This window comes from Protopterus annectens, chromosome 17.part0 (assembly GCF_019279795.1).
Source record: "Protopterus annectens isolate FY-2018-M chromosome 17.part0, PAN1.0, whole genome shotgun sequence".
NCBI lineage: Eukaryota > Metazoa > Chordata > Ceratodontiformes > Protopteridae > Protopterus > Protopterus annectens.
Window position 1 is genome coordinate 624,963,883 of NC_056751.1, and position 20,670 is coordinate 624,984,552.

Consider the following 20,670-nt stretch of genomic DNA (forward strand, 5'->3'; position numbering starts at 1 on the left):
TGCATGGTTGTCGATCTTCATGTGTTTGGATACCATTGTAATAGAATTGCTGTCATTCTTTAGGCCACTAAGCTGGCATCAGTTCAGACAGTGTAGCAGCTGTAATAGTTGCAGTCCTGTCAATTTGTTTGTACTTCAGTCAAGGTGGCTTTTTACTTTGTGGGTGTCCACATGCAGCTCAGGGAGCAAAGATTTGACCTTCATTACCCTTGCTGAAGGGTACAGAACCATTTTTTTCATGTAGCCATTTAGTTTTCCATTAATATGGCAAAATGTAATGTACCCTTTGGAAAGGACGTTATGTCCATGGCCTTCAAATCATCTTTTCTGTGTCTGAGTGCTACCTGATCCATCAGTTTAACACCTTTGTATTTATAATTTCAATGTAACTTGCAGGTTGTTTTCCTTGGGGGCTACTTGTCAAAGAAATCTTACACACTAAGCTGATAAGCTCCTTTCTTGTTCCAGCAGCCAGAGCCATACAAGGTCAGTTAGGGTACTTGACTATAAAAACACGATCTGTGAGAACATTAGATTTGAGGTATTCCACCATCTTTACTTTCTGAATGTTTGGTTTTGAACCAGGTATTTCCAAGTACACTATGGGAGTGGATAGGTGTTTTAACAGCTTGAGGTAGGTCTTGTGCAGCTAATCTTTAAGCCTATATCCCATGTTATGGCATGGTGAGTGGGTACTGTTCTGTAATGCAGTACACCAGTTAATACCTGTGGATTTCTGTGTAATTTAAAAATACGCTTTTCATGGCTCGTTTCAGATTATCCTATGACAAAGAACAGATGATTCAGAAGGCACAGCAGCTCATCAAACTGTACAAAGAAGCCGGGATTGACAAAGAGCGAATCCTTATCAAGCTGTCCTCAACCTGGGAAGGAATACAGGCGGGAAAGTAAGAATCACCTTAAAGTAAAAAAAAGCTGTAGTTTATATTTGTTTGGAATTTTACATCTGTGAAGTGTTTAGCATTGCTAAGTCATACACTTGATGGGTTGAGCCTGGTCAAGGTATGTCTGGACTTGTGTCCACAGCAGAACCATATGCAGATTTTTAAGTCCCAGCTGGTGGTGTCCAGTCTTTACATCTGCTTCTAAAATGAGCAGCATCTCCCAAATGTTTCCTGTTTCCTCTTACATTTTCCTACTAGATGCAACTCTGTAGCCCATTTTTTTTCATAGGCTTTTGTACAGCCCCCTTGCCATGTAAGAATAAAGGCATCTGGGAGATTTACTGTGTTGTATGCATAAAATGTGTGTTGCAGGAGTTCAAGTGCCAGCAACAAATGGGGGGGTCCTTTCTGTGTTTATACTGCTGCTCATGGTAAATGTTGTGGTCATAGTAAGCTTCTGACCTAAAGACCAGTCTCACATGAGCTTGGAGTGAGTTGGAGTATTAAGTCCTTCCTGGGAGCCCAAGATTACAACACATCTTTTGTAGACTCTCTTATACCATAAGTGCTGCAGTACTGCTAACCTTTTCAAGGTCCTCGCCTACTTATGCCAGACACATCCCTGATCACCACATACCTCCCTCTGAATAGCAGCGTGCCCAAACGTGGCCCCCAGCTCATAGCAGCGCGCCCAAACGTGGCCCCCAGCTCATAGCAGCGCGCCCAAACGTGGCCCCAGCTCATAGCAGCGCGCCCAAACGTGGCCCCCAGCTCATAGCAGCGCGCCCAAACGTGGCCCCCAGCTCATAGCAGCGCGCCCAAACTTGGCCCCCAGCTCATAGCAGCGCGCCCAAACTTGGCCCCCAGCTCATAGCAGCACGCCCAAACTTGGCCCCCAGCATTGTCCATCCCTAAACATTCTGTTCTACGTGCCAGATGGCTTTCGATTTTAGAAACCGCATCTTACTGTCAGCAAGGTGTGCAGTTTTCAGCTAATACTGCCAAATCTGGAGCCATATATTGTAACACTGAAACCAATCCAAGAGCCAAGCTCTTTCAAAACCAACTGCAGTGTGATGGATAAATTGACCTTCTCATGCGTTCTCACAAGCCAGCTTTAATTTCCATGTACCTTACTTTAGACTTGTGTCTCCAAGTTAGCTCCCTACATTGCCTGCAACTTATCAGACCTACACCCAGCCCCAGGTGCTCTCCACCCCCTCTCTCCCAGTGTCCCTCACTCTTGCACAGCTCTTCCTGAACTCCACGCACTGCTCCCATCTACCTCCACAGCTCTTCAACTCTACTAGCATATCTCTGTTCCACACTTCATTCACCCTGGTTCTACCTTTACCCCTGCTGTTACCTCTAACATGCATTCCTCACTCTTTTTGCCTACAATCTTGTTACTGTCCTAATATTACTTGCCACCTTCCAACTAATACAGTTTAAGCAGTGATCATCTCAACTAAAAGGCATCACTGCTTCAAATTGTTCCCTTATTCTGCTACCAGTTTCCTTTCCTATATTCTGTTGTCTCCACTGAAACTCTCCTGGACATGTCAAATAAAACCATAACACTTAATCGCCTTCTGTAATGACTGGGGCTCTGAATACCCCCTAAATATATCGAGAGTACTGTCCTATTTAACAAAAATGCATGATTTATATTGCATGATTTATATTTCGTGATTATTTTTTCCATTTGGTGTAGCGTGGAGAGGGAAAAAAAAATCTACACTACAGCTGACTTAGGTCACCTTGTGTATGGAGAGATGTGTGTTCTGTAAATACATGTATACTTTTTACAAATGACAGTGTTGTCTTTGTAAAACATCTGAACTTTTCTTCCCAAGCCTGCACTGAAGAGGTTTTGGCTATTTCCAGTAGGGCTTGCCTTTTAAACAAAGGCAAATTTAAGTTCTGCTCCTAGAATTGTCACACGTCACTTCTTTCCTTATCCAAGGCTCTCCTTTCCACTGTATAATATAGTGCACTCTTCTGACACTTGTCAGCCCAACCTGTGCACCCAGTAATCATTCCACCGCACTAAGTAACCAAGATTGTAACCTACCGAATGCTAGCTCTACAGTTTTGGTGCCGACTTGGCATACTGCTTTATCAGAGCTTGCAGTCATCTCCAGTCAGAATGGAGAGTTTGCTGAGTACCTTGTTCAGGATTCGCTCAATACCTGGGGCTTTTGATTCGGACCAAATGAGTGTGAAGTCCTAGAAGTACTAAACCACAAAAGAAACTACAAGGCTAATATACCGAACTGTCTAGAATATTGGATTCTTCTACCCAAGCAGGTTAGTATCTTGATGATCCTTCTAAATTGCATTTAGTTGAAACCTGAGAAATGATGTGGTTGCACCAAAGACCATTTGGCTCTCTACTCTGGTTAAAAGCTTTTTATCTCTTGGTATGTGTGAATGAGTTGGTATCAAATCCAAGTGCCAGCAGGCTAGACAGGCCTTGCTCTGAGCCTTCTAGTCAACTGTGCTCATAGTTGTACTTGACAGAAGAAAAGGCAGCTTAATCACATCTCAAGAAATTGTCCCACCAGGCTGGAGGTGCAGTATGTGCTTTGACAACTAGTTACTCTACTTGCTTCTTGGGGACTAATGCTATTTTGATGGGACTGGATGGGCTAATACTGTTTCTGGCTAGATTACAGGGAGCCAGTATCTCATGTGTCCGATAGTTGTCTTGCAAGTGAAGCTGTGCTAACATGGTTGAATTAGATTTGTCCATTGATTTAACTGTTAATGAGGGGTGCTCTAGGCAATTCCAATGAGATGTATAAAGCTCCCTAGACGGTTAAGATTCTTTTATGGCTTTGTTTTCTCAAACTCCTTATCTGCCTGCAGTGCGCACTTTTTAGTGATTTGAAAATGTGTCCCAGTGCTAAAAACATCTAGTTTCATTCCCAGGCCTGTAATAGGGAGATGGCTCTTGTCTTAGGGTGAATAGTCGTCATTATTTGGACTGTTTTGTGGTGTGGTCTGTAAGAGGTGCCATTATCAGACTTGAGTCCCTGGCACAAGTTTTAATATTTACTAGCAGTAGAGACTAGTACTAGTGCAGTTTAACAGAATCTGTTGCAAGATTGCCATTGCTGTTGCATGTGCCGCCTCTTGTGGCTTATTTAGGAAGTCAGTCTGCTTGCATTGGTTGCATCCTGCAGAGGAGTATTTTTTCCTGCTTTGTTGTACAAGATCGTGCATGTCTGAATGTAGAACGGCTGGGTAAGGATACCAGTATCACTGGTTTCAGAGCTGTGGAATCTACCATGGTGAAGTGATTTGGTTCTGGTATTATGGAACAATTTTAAGGTATCTGTTACACTACTAGAGGACAGTAATGTTGTACAGCTGAAATGGAGGTGTCTGCATGCATTTCTTACAAAATACATAAAGCTGCATGGAAGTGACTTGCAGCGGTTTGTAAAATGGATTTTTAAGGATGGGTATTTAACTGACCCCATGTTCTGTGCACACAGGTGTCTGAGCATTCTTCTGAAGTCTCTGTGAGCTGCATAGAGTGGTGTGCTCTAATACCACAGTACATCCTTGGGAGGGGAGGTGATTAAGGAGTTTCCTGAGCTATCTTGAGTCGCTAAGTGGTCATTCTGTACAGATCTTAAGTGCTCTAGACAGTAATGTACTGTGAGGCATGTACATCAGCATTGTCCTGTGGAAGTGGACGAACTGTCTTGAGATTCTTTAAACTGGTACAGTAAGATGGAGCAAGAAAATTGGATTAGCAGCAGTGGGGTGTAGAGAGAGATCCTTTGGAAGGAGGAAACAGACGAATGTTGACAAAGGAAGCAGCCATGGTTTTACTGTGAACCCCAGCGTCTGCTTTGGCTCAAGGCTGACATTAGTGATTCTAGGAAGGCGCACTGCAGTCTGCTTGCCAGTTGTACGGATTGCTGCAAACTTCAGTGTACTTCACTGGTAACCCAGACATGAGTTATACGGTTGTAAATCCCATTCAGCATTATCTGGGACAAGTAAATTCATTTGAAGGCTAAGTGCAAAAGACTGGCTGCCTGGTTTTTATGAAAACATTTGGAATGTTTCAATGCTGCGGCATGGCTTTGTAGAAGCTGTCTACTGGGCTTTAAATGTATTCATACCCTCATCTAGCAATCATAGAGAGAACAGTCTTACTCTGGATATCTGTATTTTAAACCTCGTAATAGCACCTGAAGTAGTATTTAAAAGCACAGTATGACATCCTGCACAGCAAACATTCAGGCATAAGTGGGGCTCTCTTGTGGTGGTAAACCTCTTTGTAAGGTACCCTGATGTGCACATTACTTGACTGCTAATCTGCTAAGTTTTACACCTTACATTACCTTTTTATTCACCTTTCATAACCTTTTTATAGCATTTTTAAAGACACATTCTTACTCTTTATACTAATATTGAATGATCTATCCCTTTCTCTTGGTCTTAATACTGCATTCTACCTTAACCTACTACTCGCAATCTGTTTATTTTTAGTTTCTATATAACCTAAGCTGATGGAGAAATTTTTATTTTACTTTACATATTGCATGTATCCTTTTTTGTTTTGTGTTTCTTTTGTATTGTCTTGATTTTATCTAGTTTAAAAGCGGAGCTTTTCTCCCCGAGCCTCTACTGAAAATGGACATATATCCAGTTGGACTAGCCCGGTCAACAAATTTAAAATAAAAATAAAAAATAATCATTCATACTGAGTCTTACTGCATGGGTAAAGGTTTAGAATAATGTTTATATTTTTAATGCCCATTCTCCAGCTTATGGAGAAGGGGCTGTCTGGGTGTCAGTCTGTATAGGAAAGCCTTTCTGGGGATGAGGGTTCCATTAGGCTTGCCTGTAGCTTTTTATTAGCAAGGTATTCTAATTTTTAATTTGCCATTCTTGTACTTGGAGAACTATGTATATTAATTTGGGTTCCACGTATTTGCAGCATACAGGGGATAACTTTAACAAGTTAGTCATTAAATGTCATTCACAGCACTGTAGCCACAGGCAGAGCATTCACAACACGTGGAAAGTGAAACAAATGGCATTTACTGTGTGAAGATTGTTGGAATTTTTTGTATAACTGGCACCCCCTGTATACCTGGCAAGCTAGCAGTGAGTTGGGAAGAAGTAACTGTAGTGGAGAGTAAGTGGGTTTCATAGACAAGGGTAATTTTGAAAATATTACAGGAGTATGGATAGGTGATAATTTTAGGGTTCTTGGAAAAGCTAACCTGTTCTGCCAGAACCTGTTTGAGAGATGTGTTCTGCTGTGGGTGGAGTTTGTGAAATGCTATGAGTGTTTGTACGATAGAGTATCCATTTTATTAAGTGTGTGACAGCAGTGTTTGGACATTTGTAGCCTAAATGTACAATGTGTTTGGCCTGTAAGTTGGATTGAAGCATTGGTTGTGCTAGGCAGCCATGTCCACCCTGCTTCTCCACCTTGTGTATGTGGAAAGCAGTTCTTGCTTATCTCTCCACCTTATCTATACAGAAAACCGTTCTTACTTGCCTGAAGTTTTTCTTTTCACTTGAAGCCTTGGCTTTTTTTCTGCCATCATGAGCTTTGTGCACTTGGTAGCATGAAGACCAATCCCTTGAGTACCAGATATCTTCTGTTTCTGACTGTAAAATGACTCCTTTTGATCTTTTAAGAAAGGTATGCAATATTGAAGCTCTCTGCATGGATGGTGGGGGAGCTTTGCTCCTGTGTATGCCAGTTTATACTGTTCAGAATTTTTGGATCATAGTGATGTAACCAATGTTAAACATAACATGGGTCACACTGCATCTGATCAATGTCGGTCATCCTACAGTGTTTTGGTCTTTGTACGGGCAGTTGCCTCCATTTGGGATGCTGGTAGTATGCACTTTTGTATGGTCATGCATTGACATTTAGGTGAGGAAACTTGCACAGTATTGTCTCGGCAGGAGGAAGTCCCCTTAGCAGTATCATATGGCAGAAAGTGAGGCTCGCATGTAACAGGTCTGCCACAGTCCCTGCATAGTTATGGCGCTGTTGGACTGCACTTGGCTGTGTATGTGCACCTCCACTATTGCATTGCTCAACTGTAGATATCTATACCTAAGTTGCGATTTGTATGCCCAGTGTGTTCATAAACCATTTATTTTCCCTTGCAGTCTTTTCTCTTCCAAAGGATCTAGTCAGATGGAGAGAGTTGTGGTCTGTAACTTTTGGCAAGAACTTATATGACTTGTCTACATACTGCAAGTAGGTATGTAAGGAGGCACACACAGGTATACTTTATAAATGGCTATGTTATGGAATGATTGTGCACACCTCTGCTTCATGGGTTGTGTTTTTGATTGTCCATGCAAAGCAGTATTTGTTCTGAAATGCCTGTAAATGTGCTTGTTCCTGGCATCTTGGTTCACTGCAAACCTTTCCGTGTGGCATTAACCATTTGGTATACATGAGGATACATGGGTGCTCCTTTAAGTTGGGCTGCTTGTAGAGAAGTTAAAACGGTATGCCTCACTACTGTGAATCTGAATAAAGGTCCAACATCTGTAGGACAAATGGATTTCCTGCTGGAGATGGGATGAAGGTGAATGTTGAGTTTTGAGACAGCCATGATCTACTGCTCTCCACTGGTAGGGTTTGGACATCTTGAACTAAGCTTGTAAAAAAATAACTGTCTTGTGGCATGACTGAGGGGGACTGCTGTTGAGCATCTTAATGACCAAGTAAAATTCACAAAACTAGTCAAACAGATGTCCATGCATGATCTAACATACGGCAGGAGAAACTGGAAAGAAACTTGTACAATAAACTCCAGTGGAAGATGAGGCAAGAAGAAATGGAGTTTAGTGTAGAGGCTGGGAAGGTGCAGAACAAAATGTGGTGGGATACGTAAAAAGTCAGATGGCACATCTGGCTGGGGTTATGAAAGACACTAGACTTGGCACAGGTGAAGCATTTACCACTACCAGAAATTGATATTAAGTATGGAAACCAAAGTTCAGTCCAAATTGAATGTTTCACCTATGAAAAAGCAGATATTTATGGCAGCAGGCAAAAAGTAGTCTGTGGAGGTGAGGCCTGTGTTTGTGGAGCATAATTAAAATCACTTTGAGAATATTCAGACAGTATTGCTGTAGCACTGCTGGTGCTTGGCTGTTAAGTTGTAAGAGCACTACAGTGATGAGTGGTTCAGAGACTGGAGCTGCACTGAACAAAAGCCTGTTAACTCTGATCTTCCCCAGCATGGACACCTGCAAAGATGAGTGAACATTCTGTCAGGGATACTCCCCACCCCACAGGAACCAAAACCATCTTGCAGTAACCGCATACAGCTGTTTATTCCTCTATATGTACTTGTACACAGTCCTGCAGTAGTCACCTGCCACAATGCTAACAACCCTGACCCTGTGATAGACTGCAGTGGGTGTAAAAAATGGAGCCTTCATAGTTGTACCACTATAGTGGTCTTTTACATTTCTCCAAAATAACATATGGTGCTAGTAAAGGAATTGTGCAATGTATTCATCCCTTGCCATGTGATTTTTAGATGAAGGAAAGTGAACATGGTTCTATATGGATGCTGGAACGTAAACAGAAAAAAGTCTAAACCATTTTTTGTATGAGTTTTTGAGAATACTGAAATAGTCTCCATGGATGTTTTTGATCTGAGGAAATGGTAGTGTTGATTTGATAACTATATTGGGCAGTGCAGTGGTCAATGTTGCCTCACAGCAAGAGGTTCTCCGGTTGGCTTCTTGACTGGGGTGCCGTCGTCCCTGTGTTCTTGTGGGTTTTCTCCAGGTACTCTCTCATCCCACACACCAAAGATGTGCCTGGAGCGCTTCTCCCTGGGCCTTTGCTGAAAATAGGTTCTGTACTAGTTGGATGTTACCGGTCAACAAATGTTTACAAATATATGAAGCCATTCTGAAGATGGTTGCTACCTAGAAGATTCAAACAGGTGGTGCAAAGTCATAAGAAGAATGAGCTGGAAGTATTTCTGGATAGAGGATGACTGAAGAGGGAGATGTTGAAGAGATGGTTGTATGGATGCTATCCCAGGAGCAGGATGGCTAGAATATACTAAAATTGCATGAAGGCACCAACTTCTTATGGTGGGTGTGCATCATGTTAAAACCAGAGAAATACCGCAGCAAGTACATGTAGTAATGGCCTTAACATAGGCCTCTTGGCCTAGGTTCTCCCAGTGATGGTTACAGGTGAAAATAGATTTCATTTAACATTTTTTTGGTGTCCTAGTAATTTGTACTATTCAGCTTTTATAGCTGCATATTTGTAATGGTTTGTTGTGTAATAGGGCTGTGCAATGCCCGACTTGAGGTACTTGTTAACTTTAGAGGACGTTAGCCATACAGCATGTCTGAGGCATGAACGAACAAACCAGTGTGACCATGCAGGCACAGTGTAGAAGCTTATGAACAGAACAGGGCTCGCGTAGTGCTGAACTACCAGAGGAGTCCAGCAGTGCTGTGTAAAGCCAGATGATTAGAAATTGAACCATAGTACTAGAACTTTTATTTACAAAGCATAAAATAAAAAGGTTAAGCGCTTTTGTCCTTGTACATATTGGACCTGATCAGAACCGCTATAATACAAGCTATCCTCCATTGAATAAATGAGTCGCATGGTAAACTCAGTTTAATTTTTAATTGATTTGCTTTTTAAATTAAAGCGAAATTACCTCAAATATGAAACTCAACATCGCAGTCATTAAATATTAAAATTTAAGAAATGTACATTGTAAACATCCTGTGATATGATAAATGATAAAAGTGAATGTGTTGGAAACAAATTATCCATATGATTAAAAGTAAGAAGTCCCAAGGTGGTGCTGCGGTAGCGTTGTCGCCTCACAGTAAGATGCTGTCCAGTTCGATTCTCTGCTAGAGCGTCTTCTGCATGCTGACATGCGGGAATGGGCATACCTTCGTTGAAGGTTGTGCATCAGGGCTGGTAACTCGGCACACAAGTCAACTACCAATCATTAGCAGACAGGAGTTCCACTGTGGCGACCCCTAACCGGGAAAAGCCGAAAGACACAACAACATTAAAAGCAAGTCCAAGTAAAATCATAGTTGTGCAGCTTTGAGTTTTAAAACCAGCGCTATTGAAACCTTCATCATTAGCAGCAGTATATCTTAGTTGCCATAGTAATTCATTTCTAGTTTTGTTTTCCAGGAACCCAATCTGTCAATTTGTACAACTTCAATAGTGCCAAAGAAATTTTACAAAACTTTCGCACATCTGAGCATGCCTACACAAGGCATCGTTTCTTTTATTGCATAAAAGTGATTGTAAAATTCTTTTATGAAATCGACTGTTTTCCCTGTGTAATAAGCATTTTTGACATATAGCAATGTACACTATACCCTTTGTGGTACAATTACTGTCCCCAAGGCTAAAATGGGTGGATTTCCAGTGGGAAATTCAGTTTTTTTCCAAAATGTAACCACATTGATGGCATGCACCACACTTGCTTGTACCTTTTATTCCTCTTATCTGAGCACCAACGCAAATGCGTATGTTAGATTTCTATCCATTTTGTAAACAAAAGAGGGGGTTATGCCTAATGTGTAAATGGATTAATCCGTTTTGAAAATACTCCAATTCCTTATAATATCCTCTGTTTGTTTCACACAACCACTATATAACTACCAAAGAATGTGCAAAATTACATGTTGGTGTGTTAAATGTGGATGTAGTATTGGCCTCTGCTTCATGGCTGCCTTGAAAAAGCAATGGAATGTATTTCTTTCCTGTCAGGTAACTTTAGGTAGTGTTTCTCCAAAAAATCAGGTGGGTACCATCTTTCCAAAAGTCATCCTAGTCTCTACTCCCACCTCATTACTGAAATGGATGTCTGAACACATCCCAGGAGTCCTATGTATGTGAGTAACTGGTTTAACTGACTCCTTTAGGATACGGGCAACAAACTGCTTGGGGATGAGTTTGAGTTTGCTGCCAAAATTGGACAATGGGGGCAGCTAAAGTACTTGCGGACTTTTGGTAAGCTGAACAAAGTTGGGATGCAAGATTTGTTGACCAGAACCTTGCAAGTGTCTATCTGTAGTGCCCTGAAATAATGCTTCTTTAAGAAATCTTGTATGCAACAAAAATTCATTTTTAGACTGTCATTTCTCATTATCCTGAAGCATATAAATGCTACGTGTATAGTCTGAGACATGGGTAGTCTGTCTTGGTTCTTTAGGCATTGATAATCCTGCATTTGGAGTGCCTGTTGCATTGATTCCATAGTTTTAACTTGAGCAGCTATGCAATGTTACACAACTGTACTTGGCATTATCCCGTGATGTTTACCTTGGCCCCAATCAGTGAATGTTGCAGTAAATACTGTAATTTACAAAAGTAAATTTAAACTGTTCAGTTAAAATGAATGTTAGTGCATTAAATGTCACTGCAGATGCTTATGAATAGTAGGATTAAAATAGGAGGAATGTAAGCTGGATAACTGAAGGGTAGAGAATAGGCTATAGGCTCAAGGACTGGGTGGGGCTTCTGTTTTTGAAGGAATCAGTACATTGGATGTAGTTTGGGTGATTGTGTACAGTGAAACATTGGTGTAATGTATTTTTTGCTCACTGCTTGACCCCTCCCAGTGGTGGCTGTACCTAGACCCAGATGGCTGTTTCATTTTAGGTGAACAAGAGCCAGGCTGAGAGCTCTGTGGTTCATTGGTTCATGCTTGGAAATACCATCTTTAATTCCTGCTTAGAAATCCTATCTTTAATCCCGCAGTAAGTCTGGTGGAGCAGGCTGTCATGCTGATCCAGTGGGTTGGCCTAATATTTCCCAGTGTGAGCACCCCCTACTCCCTGAGCAGCTCAGCTGTTATCTTCCACGAAGAAACACATATTTGCACACTAAATTCATCCTTTGAGCCCAGTGTACTTGGACAGCATGCTTAGTAGGTTCTGTGAGGTGTAATAACTACTGCTTCCCCTAGGTGTCACCTGTGTGGCAAGCAGGCACTCCTTTACCCAGAGGGCAAGCCATTGGTGGTTCCCATCATACTCCTCCAGTTCTTGCAGGTTGAGTCACTGAACTTGGGTTGTCTGAGGCAGTCAGGATTCTCTCCCTGTATGTCCTTGCATTTGTATGGGTTTCTTTTGGGCGCTCCGGTTTCCTCTGACATTCCAAAGACATGCATCAGGAGTGTTTTTCCCTGGGCCTTCACTGAAAATGAGCTCTGTCCCAGTTGGACTTTCCTGGTAAACAGATGTTCAAAATGTTAAATATTTCCCACTTGGTCCTGCTGGGTTGAGAGCACTAGTGTGGGTTTTGCCATCTTGGATGAATTTGGTATGCGCAAATGTATCCCAGTTATTGACTGTAAAAAACTGTTCAAGTATTGGATAGTTTAAACAAATACTGTATCTCCTTGGCCCTTGGTAATGGATGAAAGCCAGGGTATAACAAGGGACTGGTGGGGTATTAAAACACATGACTAGATGAGCAACATGGGTGGCTGTCTGTGCTAACTGCAGGACAGAGTTGTCAGTTGAAGATGAAAACTGGTCCAAGAACTACACAGGTTGTAGGATGAAGTGGCATGAAGGGGATTAAGCTGAGCAACACAGCACATGTTTAGGACATGTATTCCCAGGAGTTTCTCACCTTGGCTGTGTAGTACCACGGCACCCAAATTTTGCAGAAGTCTTTACAACTCCTGTTGAGATCCTTTGTCATGCAGGAACTATTTGTGTAGTAAGTGTGAAAAATCACAACCCTGAAACGGATATTTACATGTTCTCTGGCCCATGTAGGACGAGAGTGCCAAACTGGAGTGAGTATAGTTTGCGGCCTGTGTATCCAGATTGCACTTGAGTAAAGGAAGCCGTATTAGTCATTGAGAGGAAAGCAGTTCCGGAGAAATGTCTCTGAATACCACATCTCTCCCACCAGCATGTTACGTTACAGTACCAGTTGAGGGCTCTAGACTTTGGTGTTTCTGACACTGTTGGACCTAATCCTTGCAGATCTTCTACACCTTTGAGTCAGAAGCTTTATACAAGGCAGGGAATCTAACTGGCATGTAGGGCACTGAAGATGGACAGGTTTCTGTGGTTTGAATAGCTTTATTTAGTACTTTGATTTTCTTGGTGAGACTGTGGGTAGCTTGTATTAGGTGTTTGGACAGGTACATGCTGAATTGGGAATTACATATTCATGACGGATGGTGTTTATTGGACTTCTTGCCTTTCTAGACTTGGATACCATACCCTTGCTAAGAAGTTGTACCATGAGCTTCGGGTGAATGGGTAATTTATGGGCTGATTTAACTAAGGAGGGTGTTAACTGATGGAAACAGAGCTTTCCCCACATTGGTAATAGATTAGTGAACTAGCTGGTCCAGTGAGTTTATATTTACAAAGTTGGGGAATCTCTCCACATACATGGCTGGAGATGCGAAAGTCTGTTAATTAATGGAGGGGTAGTTTAAGTCCTCAAAGACTAGTGCTTCTCTGAATGCTTGTGGCTTCTGTACTGGATAGGTGTCATGAGTCAAGGGTGTCAGGGTCCTGTATTTGGCTATGTGATATGGGGTTTACTTAATGTAAGTTAGACCAGGTCATCCTGCTTAAACTGCTCCTTTAGTGCCTTCCAGTGCAGTGGGATCTGAACATATGGAAGGCACTGAAACGTTGCACGGAGGAGCTCTCAATTTCCTTGAGCCAGAACTCTGCATATATCTGTGTATTCTAGGGTAAGGAGTGTAATTTTCTGTTTAGGATCTTGACACTTTACAATGCATATTACATGCTGTTAGACCGGAGTTCAGATTTCCTAGTACAGCAGTATGTACTTTGTTGTGTGCATGTCACATGTATCTGTATGTCACATGTATATGCAAAATCTGTGTAGACAAGTACCCGTGTATCTATAGATGAGCATAGCATGTTTCTACAGGTTTGTGAATTGAGTGTGTATATATGTTGATGATGTCTAGTACAACTGTTTCGGTCAACCCATCTGATACAGTACCAGTGTATGAACTCCTGCTGACTTGGGTTATTTGAAAGGTAAGTTTAGCAAAACATGCCACACGAAATTCTGCTGCATAAGCCAACATGTATATACATGTGTGTCGCGCTCTCGTGTTTTCTCGATCCCTCTTGCGCTCTCTCGATCCCTCTTGCGCTCTCTCGATCCCTCTTGCGCTCTCTCGATCCCTCTTGCGCTCTCTCGATCCCTCTTGCGCTCTCTCGGTCCCTCTTGCGCTCTCTCTCGGTCCCTCTTGCGCTCTCTCTCGGTCCCTCTTGCGCTCTCTCTCGGTCCCTCTTGCGCTCTCTCGGTCCTCTTGCGCTCTCTCGGTCCCTCTTGCGCTCTCTCGGTCCCTCTTGCGCTCTCTCGTCCCTCTTGCGCTCTCGATCCAGCTCTCTCTCGATCCCAGCTCTCTCGATCCCAGCGCTCTCGATCAGCGCTCTCTCGATCCAGCAGGCTCTCTCGATCCCAGCTCTCTCTCGATCCCAGCGCTCTCTCTCGATCCCTCAGCTCTCTCTCGATCCAGCGCTCTCTCGATCCAGCCTTCTCTCTCGATCCCGCGCGCGCTCTCTCTCGATCCCGCGCGCTCTCTCTCGATCCCGCGCGCTCTCTCTCGATCCCGCGCGCGCTCTCTCGATCCCGCGCGCTCTCTCTCGATCCCGCGCGCTCTCTCTCGATCCAGCGGCTCTCTCGATCCAGCTCTCTCTCGATCAGCGCTCTTCGATCCCGCTCTCTCGATCCCTTGGCTCTCGATCCAGCTCTCGATCCAGCGCTCTCGATCCCAGCGCTCTCTCGATCCAGCGCTCTCTCGATCCCAAGGCTCTCTCGATCCCAGCTCTCTCGATCCCGCGCGCGCTCTCTCTCTCGATCCCGCGCGCGCTCTCTCTCTCGATCCCGCGCGCGCTCTCTCTCTCGATCCAGCTTCTCTCTCGATCCCTTGCTCTCTCGATCCCAGCTCTCTCGATCAGCGCTCTCGATCCAGCTTCTCGATCCCGCGCGCTCTCTCTCGATCGCGCATACAGCTGCAGTCATTACAGATTGGTTATCCTGCCGTCAGGCGGGTCGTCTCTTCTTCCCTGACGTCAGTGCGGCAGGGGTATAAGAGGCAGCTGATGCCATTTTCTTCAGTCTTTCTTGCCGCGCAGTGCCCGAAGCAGATCGCAAGTGCCGGCCAGCTCCTGAGATTTACGAAAGCATTTCAGCCGAAGTCTTCTTGAAAGCGAAGTACCCCGTTGGGGAAACACTTCTTGCCTCAGACCGATGTCAGACAAAGTTAATAATTGCATTTCATGTGGGAAGCAAATACCGCATAAGGATTTCCTCTCTCTCAGTATACCTTGCTTAGGCCCAGACCACGACGTCTCGGCCTGCTGTTTTTGTGCTAGATTCAACAAGCGCACTGTTAAGCGTTGGGCGGAGTTCGCCCTTCACTTTTTTGGCAAAAAATTTAATTATATTATGTCGTCTGATAAGACTCCAGTTTGAGCAAAAGACGCAAAGATAAGGACCGACATACGAGGTCCGCACAGTCTACTGAGACCACGCTAAGGCCTACTACCGGTTCTCCGGTACTCAGCGAGGCGCCTACGCAGCCCCTGAGTACCGATGACACTACATTACCGGTGTCTTCAGTACTCGCGGTCGCAGGCTCCTCTGCCCCCATTCCTACTACAGATACCGACGCCACTCCTGGCGGGGAAACTCGGAATTTAGACGGGCCTGCCATTTCTCAAGGGGTCTTCAGGCCTTTCTCCTTCTCTATTAAAGCCTTCACTAAATCTAAAGCGGCCATGAAAACCAAAAAACAGGTTCCTCAGACCCCCTTTCAAAGCACCATGCCTAAAAAACAGATGCTTAAAATGGTTGAGGATTTGGTTACTCTTAGGGGTTCTCAACCCCCCCCCCTCTGACAAAAGGCCCAGATTAGAGGAAGACTACCCTTCCTCAGATCAAGCTTCTATTACCTCAGAACTATCTGAGGACCAGGATTATGCCTATTCTCCATTCGAAGACTCTGATGCAAAGGAGTCTATTCCCTTGGTCTCCCCCCAGAGGACTACTCTTTTGAGGAAACCCTGCATACGTTGAGGGAACACTTTCACTGGGAAGGCCAAGGTTACTTAGATTCCAAGAAAAGGCTCAGGGAATTTCTTCTGCTCTCCCAGCATCGGCCCCTGGCTATCCCTCCTGTTTTAGATATATTGGATGATGTGTACACAGAAGCCAGCCTTAATCCAGATTCTTTGCCTCCAGCTCCTGTTAAACCAGACGGGTATTACCGGGTTCCTGATTCTCATCAGTTCCTATATAAAAGCCATACTGACCCAGAAACTATTTCACAGGGTCCCATTACCTTCAGAGAGAGATTCCAGCGCTTTAGAAAGGTGGGGGGGGAAAAGGTGTACATCTCTGCCACTTTAACCATGAGGACATTAAACTGTCAGTTCCATATGTTAAAGTATCAACAGTTTTTGATATTTCAGCTGAAAAGCAAGATGACACAACCAGAACAACCAGATTTAAGAGTTGCAGGATTTGTTGCATGGTGCAGAGCAAGTGGGTAAACATACCTTGCAGTGTGGTTTTGATGCTTTAGAGGCCTCATGTAGATCTGCTGTTACGGGGTCTGTTATACGTAGGCATGCTTGGCTCAAAGAACAAACCTTACCAGATCATGTCAAAGTTAAATTATTAGATGCACCTCTTCAAAAAGATGTATTGTTTGGTGTTAAAGCTGAGGAGGTACTAAAGAAAATGGAGGAAAAAGCGAAATCAGTGCAAACAGTGAAAGATTTCCTGCAGGTACAACCTCCACGTTTCAGCAGAAACTGGCCTTCAAAAAATTGGTCCTTTCCAGCCACGGACAGACCTCAAAGGGGCAGATACAGACGCCCAAGGGGTAGAGGGGCAACCTCCAGGATCTTTCAGAGCCAGACAGTGGCAAGCACCAACCCCAAGAGGTGGAGAAGATAGATCAGTCTTTTGGAAAACATACACAATGACTTCCCCCTACACCTGCCAAGCAAAGCTTTAATGGCAGCATCTTTGGGCGGAAAACTGACATTCTCAAAAAAAATTGGCATTGTTACAAAAGGTAAATGGATTCTGGACATTATAGACGGAGGCTACAGGTTCCACTTTCACACCCTTCCGAAAATGAGAGGCATGCCAAACCTGCCACAAAATCAAAGGGCAGAGGCACAAAAACAAATTTCAGCTCTCATGGACATGAAAGCAATTCAAGAGGTACCTGCAAAAGAACAAGGTCAAGGGTTTTATTCCAGACTATTCCTGGTACCAAGGAAAGACACAGCCACAGCATGGAAGCAATTATACCACTCATTCCATGCCTTCAAAAGGAATTTTTGTGGTGGGCTCAAGCTTGCCAAAGAAACACAGGTCTTCCTTTCTGTGTACCTCAAGCAACTCAAATCATCACACCAGACGCCTCAGACTACGCCTGGGGAGCACACATGACAGATCAGTGCATTCAGGGAAAATGGACCCGAAAAGAGAAGTACCTTCACATCAACCAAAAAAAAAATTGTTAGCCGTGCAAAATGCTATTATGACCTTCAAAGACCTACTGCATCCAGGCCAGCTATTGATAAGGACAGAACACCACAGTGATGTGGTACATAAACAGGGGGGACTCCTTCATACCGCCTGTGCAGGCAAGCCATGACCCTATGGAACACAGCACTGGAATTGCAAATTCAACTACAGGCACAATTCCTGCCAGGGAAGGAAAACACACTGGCAGACAACCTAAGCAGAAATATGACAGATCCACATGAATGGAAGTTGCATCCTCAAGTTTTCACAAAGATAACTTGGGCATGGGGACAGCCAGACATAGATCTCTTTGCTACCCACAGAAATTGCCAGTTGAAAAATTTTGTTCAAGGACCCATCATCCACAGGCCTGGAAAGTGGACGCACTTTCCTTCAATTGGACAACATTGACAGTCTATGCCTTTCCCGCCTCTTCCTCTGCTGCCCAACGTTCTATTAAAAGCCAGAGCAGAGAGGCCGAAAATTATTCTCATTGCTCCAGACTGGCCAAGGCAACACTGGTATCCGCTCCTGAAGAGCCTGGCACATTCCCCACCATGGATCCTACCTCTAGTCCCTCTTCTGTTGTCCCAGCACAACTACAAAACCCTTCACAGCCAACTCAAAACCCTAAATCTAGCTGCATGGAGAATTCCTTGATTTCCCAACAGGTTCCTCCTCTCCAAGGAGGTGCAGGATGTCATCTTGGAGGCCAGAAGACCTTCTACTAGAAAAGCCTACTCCGCCAAATGGAAACTATTTTGTGCCTGGAATCAAGAAAAGGAACAGAATCCTTGGGTAATAAATATACCTCAAATGTTACAGTACCTAGCTGAGATGTTAAACAATGAATTTTCCTTCTCCAAGATCCACGCTTCAGCCATTTCTGCACAATACAACACAGATCCTCCTTTATTCTCTCATCCTCTCAAGGCAGTTCCTCAGAGGGGCAAAGAATATAAAACCCCCAAGGAAACAACCAGTCCCTGCTTGGGACCTCAACTTCATATTGGAAAAGCTGACCCTTCCTCCCTTCGAGCCAGCTTCTTCAACAGAGCTACAATACTTGTCATGGAAAACAGCTTTTCTTCTGGCTATCACCTCAGCACGCAGGGTTTCGGAGCTACAGGCCCTCATGGCTGTGCAATCATTCATCATTTTCCATCAGGACAGAGTTTCCTTACGAACCAGCCCTACCTTTATGCCAAAGGTAGTATCCAGTGTAGCTTTGAATCAGGCTATCCACTTACTACCTTTTATCCTAATCCACAAAACAAAGGGGAAAGACTACTACATTCCTTGGACATTCGCATACAACTTCGTTACTATTTGGACAGGACAAAGCCATTCAGGAAATCTGAGCAACTCTGTGTCCTATGCTGCAGGTGCTCAAGGAAGGGCCATTTCCAAACAGACAATTTCAAAATGGATAGCCCACTGCATATGCTTTTGTTACTCATTTCATGGAAAAACTGCCTGCATACATCAGATCCCACTCCACCAGAGCCACAGCTACCTCTGCTGCTTTACTTTGTAAGCAGCTACCTGGAGTTCAGTGCACACTTTCTCCAAGCACGATCACCTCCCACTATACTCTAAATCTAGAGCGGGTTTTGCCACAGCAGTCTTGCAGAGCATCCTCGCTTCTCCTAGTTCCACTTGGTGCCTACCACCCCTACTTAGCTTTGGGATTCTTCCCATCTGTAATGCCTGCAGCTGTATGCACGATGAACATAGTACAGTTTTGTACCTACCATAAATGTAGATGTTAGAGTGCTCATACAGCTGCAGTCCAGGTTACCCCCCCTCTGTCCCCTCTTAAGGTGTTTGTCATAAGGCTTGTCCTATCATACAACCTATTTCGGGTATTCTCTTATGATGTATTTGCTTGCAACTACTGTTTTTTGATTATTCTGTATTGCATGTTTGCATAACTTTGTTTTGCCTTCCTTCTGGGGGCACCTGACATCTGGGGCAAGAAACTGTCCCGCGCTCTGTGTGTCCCGCGCTCTGTGTGTCCCGCGCTCTGTGTGTCCCGCGCTCTGTGTGTCCCGCGCTCTGTGTGTCCCGCGCTCTGTGTGTCCAGCTCTGTGTGTCCCAGCTCTGTGTGTCCCAGCTCTGTGTGTCCCAGCTCTGTGTGTCCAGCTCTGTGTGTCCCGCGCTCTGTGTGTCCCGCGCTCTGTGTGTCCCGCGCTCTGTGTGTCCCGCGCTCTGTGTGTCCCGCGCTCCCCTTCCCATTAGCCATGTTAAATCTAAGTGAACGTTTCTGACCAAACATGGGTGAAAGGTGAGCAGTATTGGAACATACCTTTAGGCAAAACAGACAATATTGTCATGGTGACAAACTTTTAGTTCAAGAAAATGCTTTCATAATTTTTGTGTGGTCCTAGTAAAGCAAGAGTAACGTGGCCTTTACCTTGTTATCTTTACATGATAAAAAGAAGCAAATATTGTACAGCAGAGTGGGTGTCTGAACTATCATTGCAACAAAATTGCAAGCTTGTACAGTAGATGCAGTCTGTCCAAGTTAAAACTTTCATGCAGGTAACAAGCAAAGGGATCACATGAAAACCAAAGCAGTGGCACTCCAGCTGTCCCTACTGCTAGCCCATCCACAAGTAACTAAAATATTTCTCGCTCCCTTTTCTCTCCCCACCTCTGCTTTACCACTAGTGAAATGTTTCTTTATCTCTCTAATCATCCCCTCCTTCCATACTCTAAATGTGCAATTCCAGTTTCACTGTTTTCCTAATTTTGTGTGATATACTGGTTATAAAGCGGTCTCAAATTTAGCTGTTTTACTTCCCTGGGCTGAACCCAAAAATGGCCAAGTTGTATCAACCCTGGTTACACAGTGGAAAGTGTTTAAGCTGTATTTAGGACTTTTTTTGGGAGTGGTCATGCAGTAATTTAAAAAAAAAAAAAAAAAGCTAAACAGGTGCCTCGTCTGGAATGGAAAATTTAGAGTTCAATCTTTTTTTTTGGCCTGGAGGTTTATGCAGTGGCTCATTGTAGTGTTGGGCTTGCCTGTACGTTGTGCTGCTTATAAAAGACATTCTGAGAGATGAACACAAGACACTCCAGGATTATGTTCATTTGTTCAGAATTCTTTCCTTAAGTGATTAGATTGCTTCCCTCTACCCAAGAGTACTAACCCCATCCAAACAGGTATGTTGGGTT

General features: G+C 43.9%; 1 protein-coding gene across 1 annotated transcript in view; it reads left to right on the forward strand.

Annotated features, from left to right (window-relative positions):
- TALDO1 (transaldolase 1) overlaps positions 1-20,670 on the forward strand; it is a gene marked incomplete in the record, with an annotated part of 238,994 nt that overhangs the window by 20,857 nt on the left and 197,467 nt on the right. Inside the window, 1 exon segment of the mRNA XM_044059431.1 lies at positions 777-908. Coding sequence (XP_043915366.1) covers positions 777-908 — 132 coding nt within the window.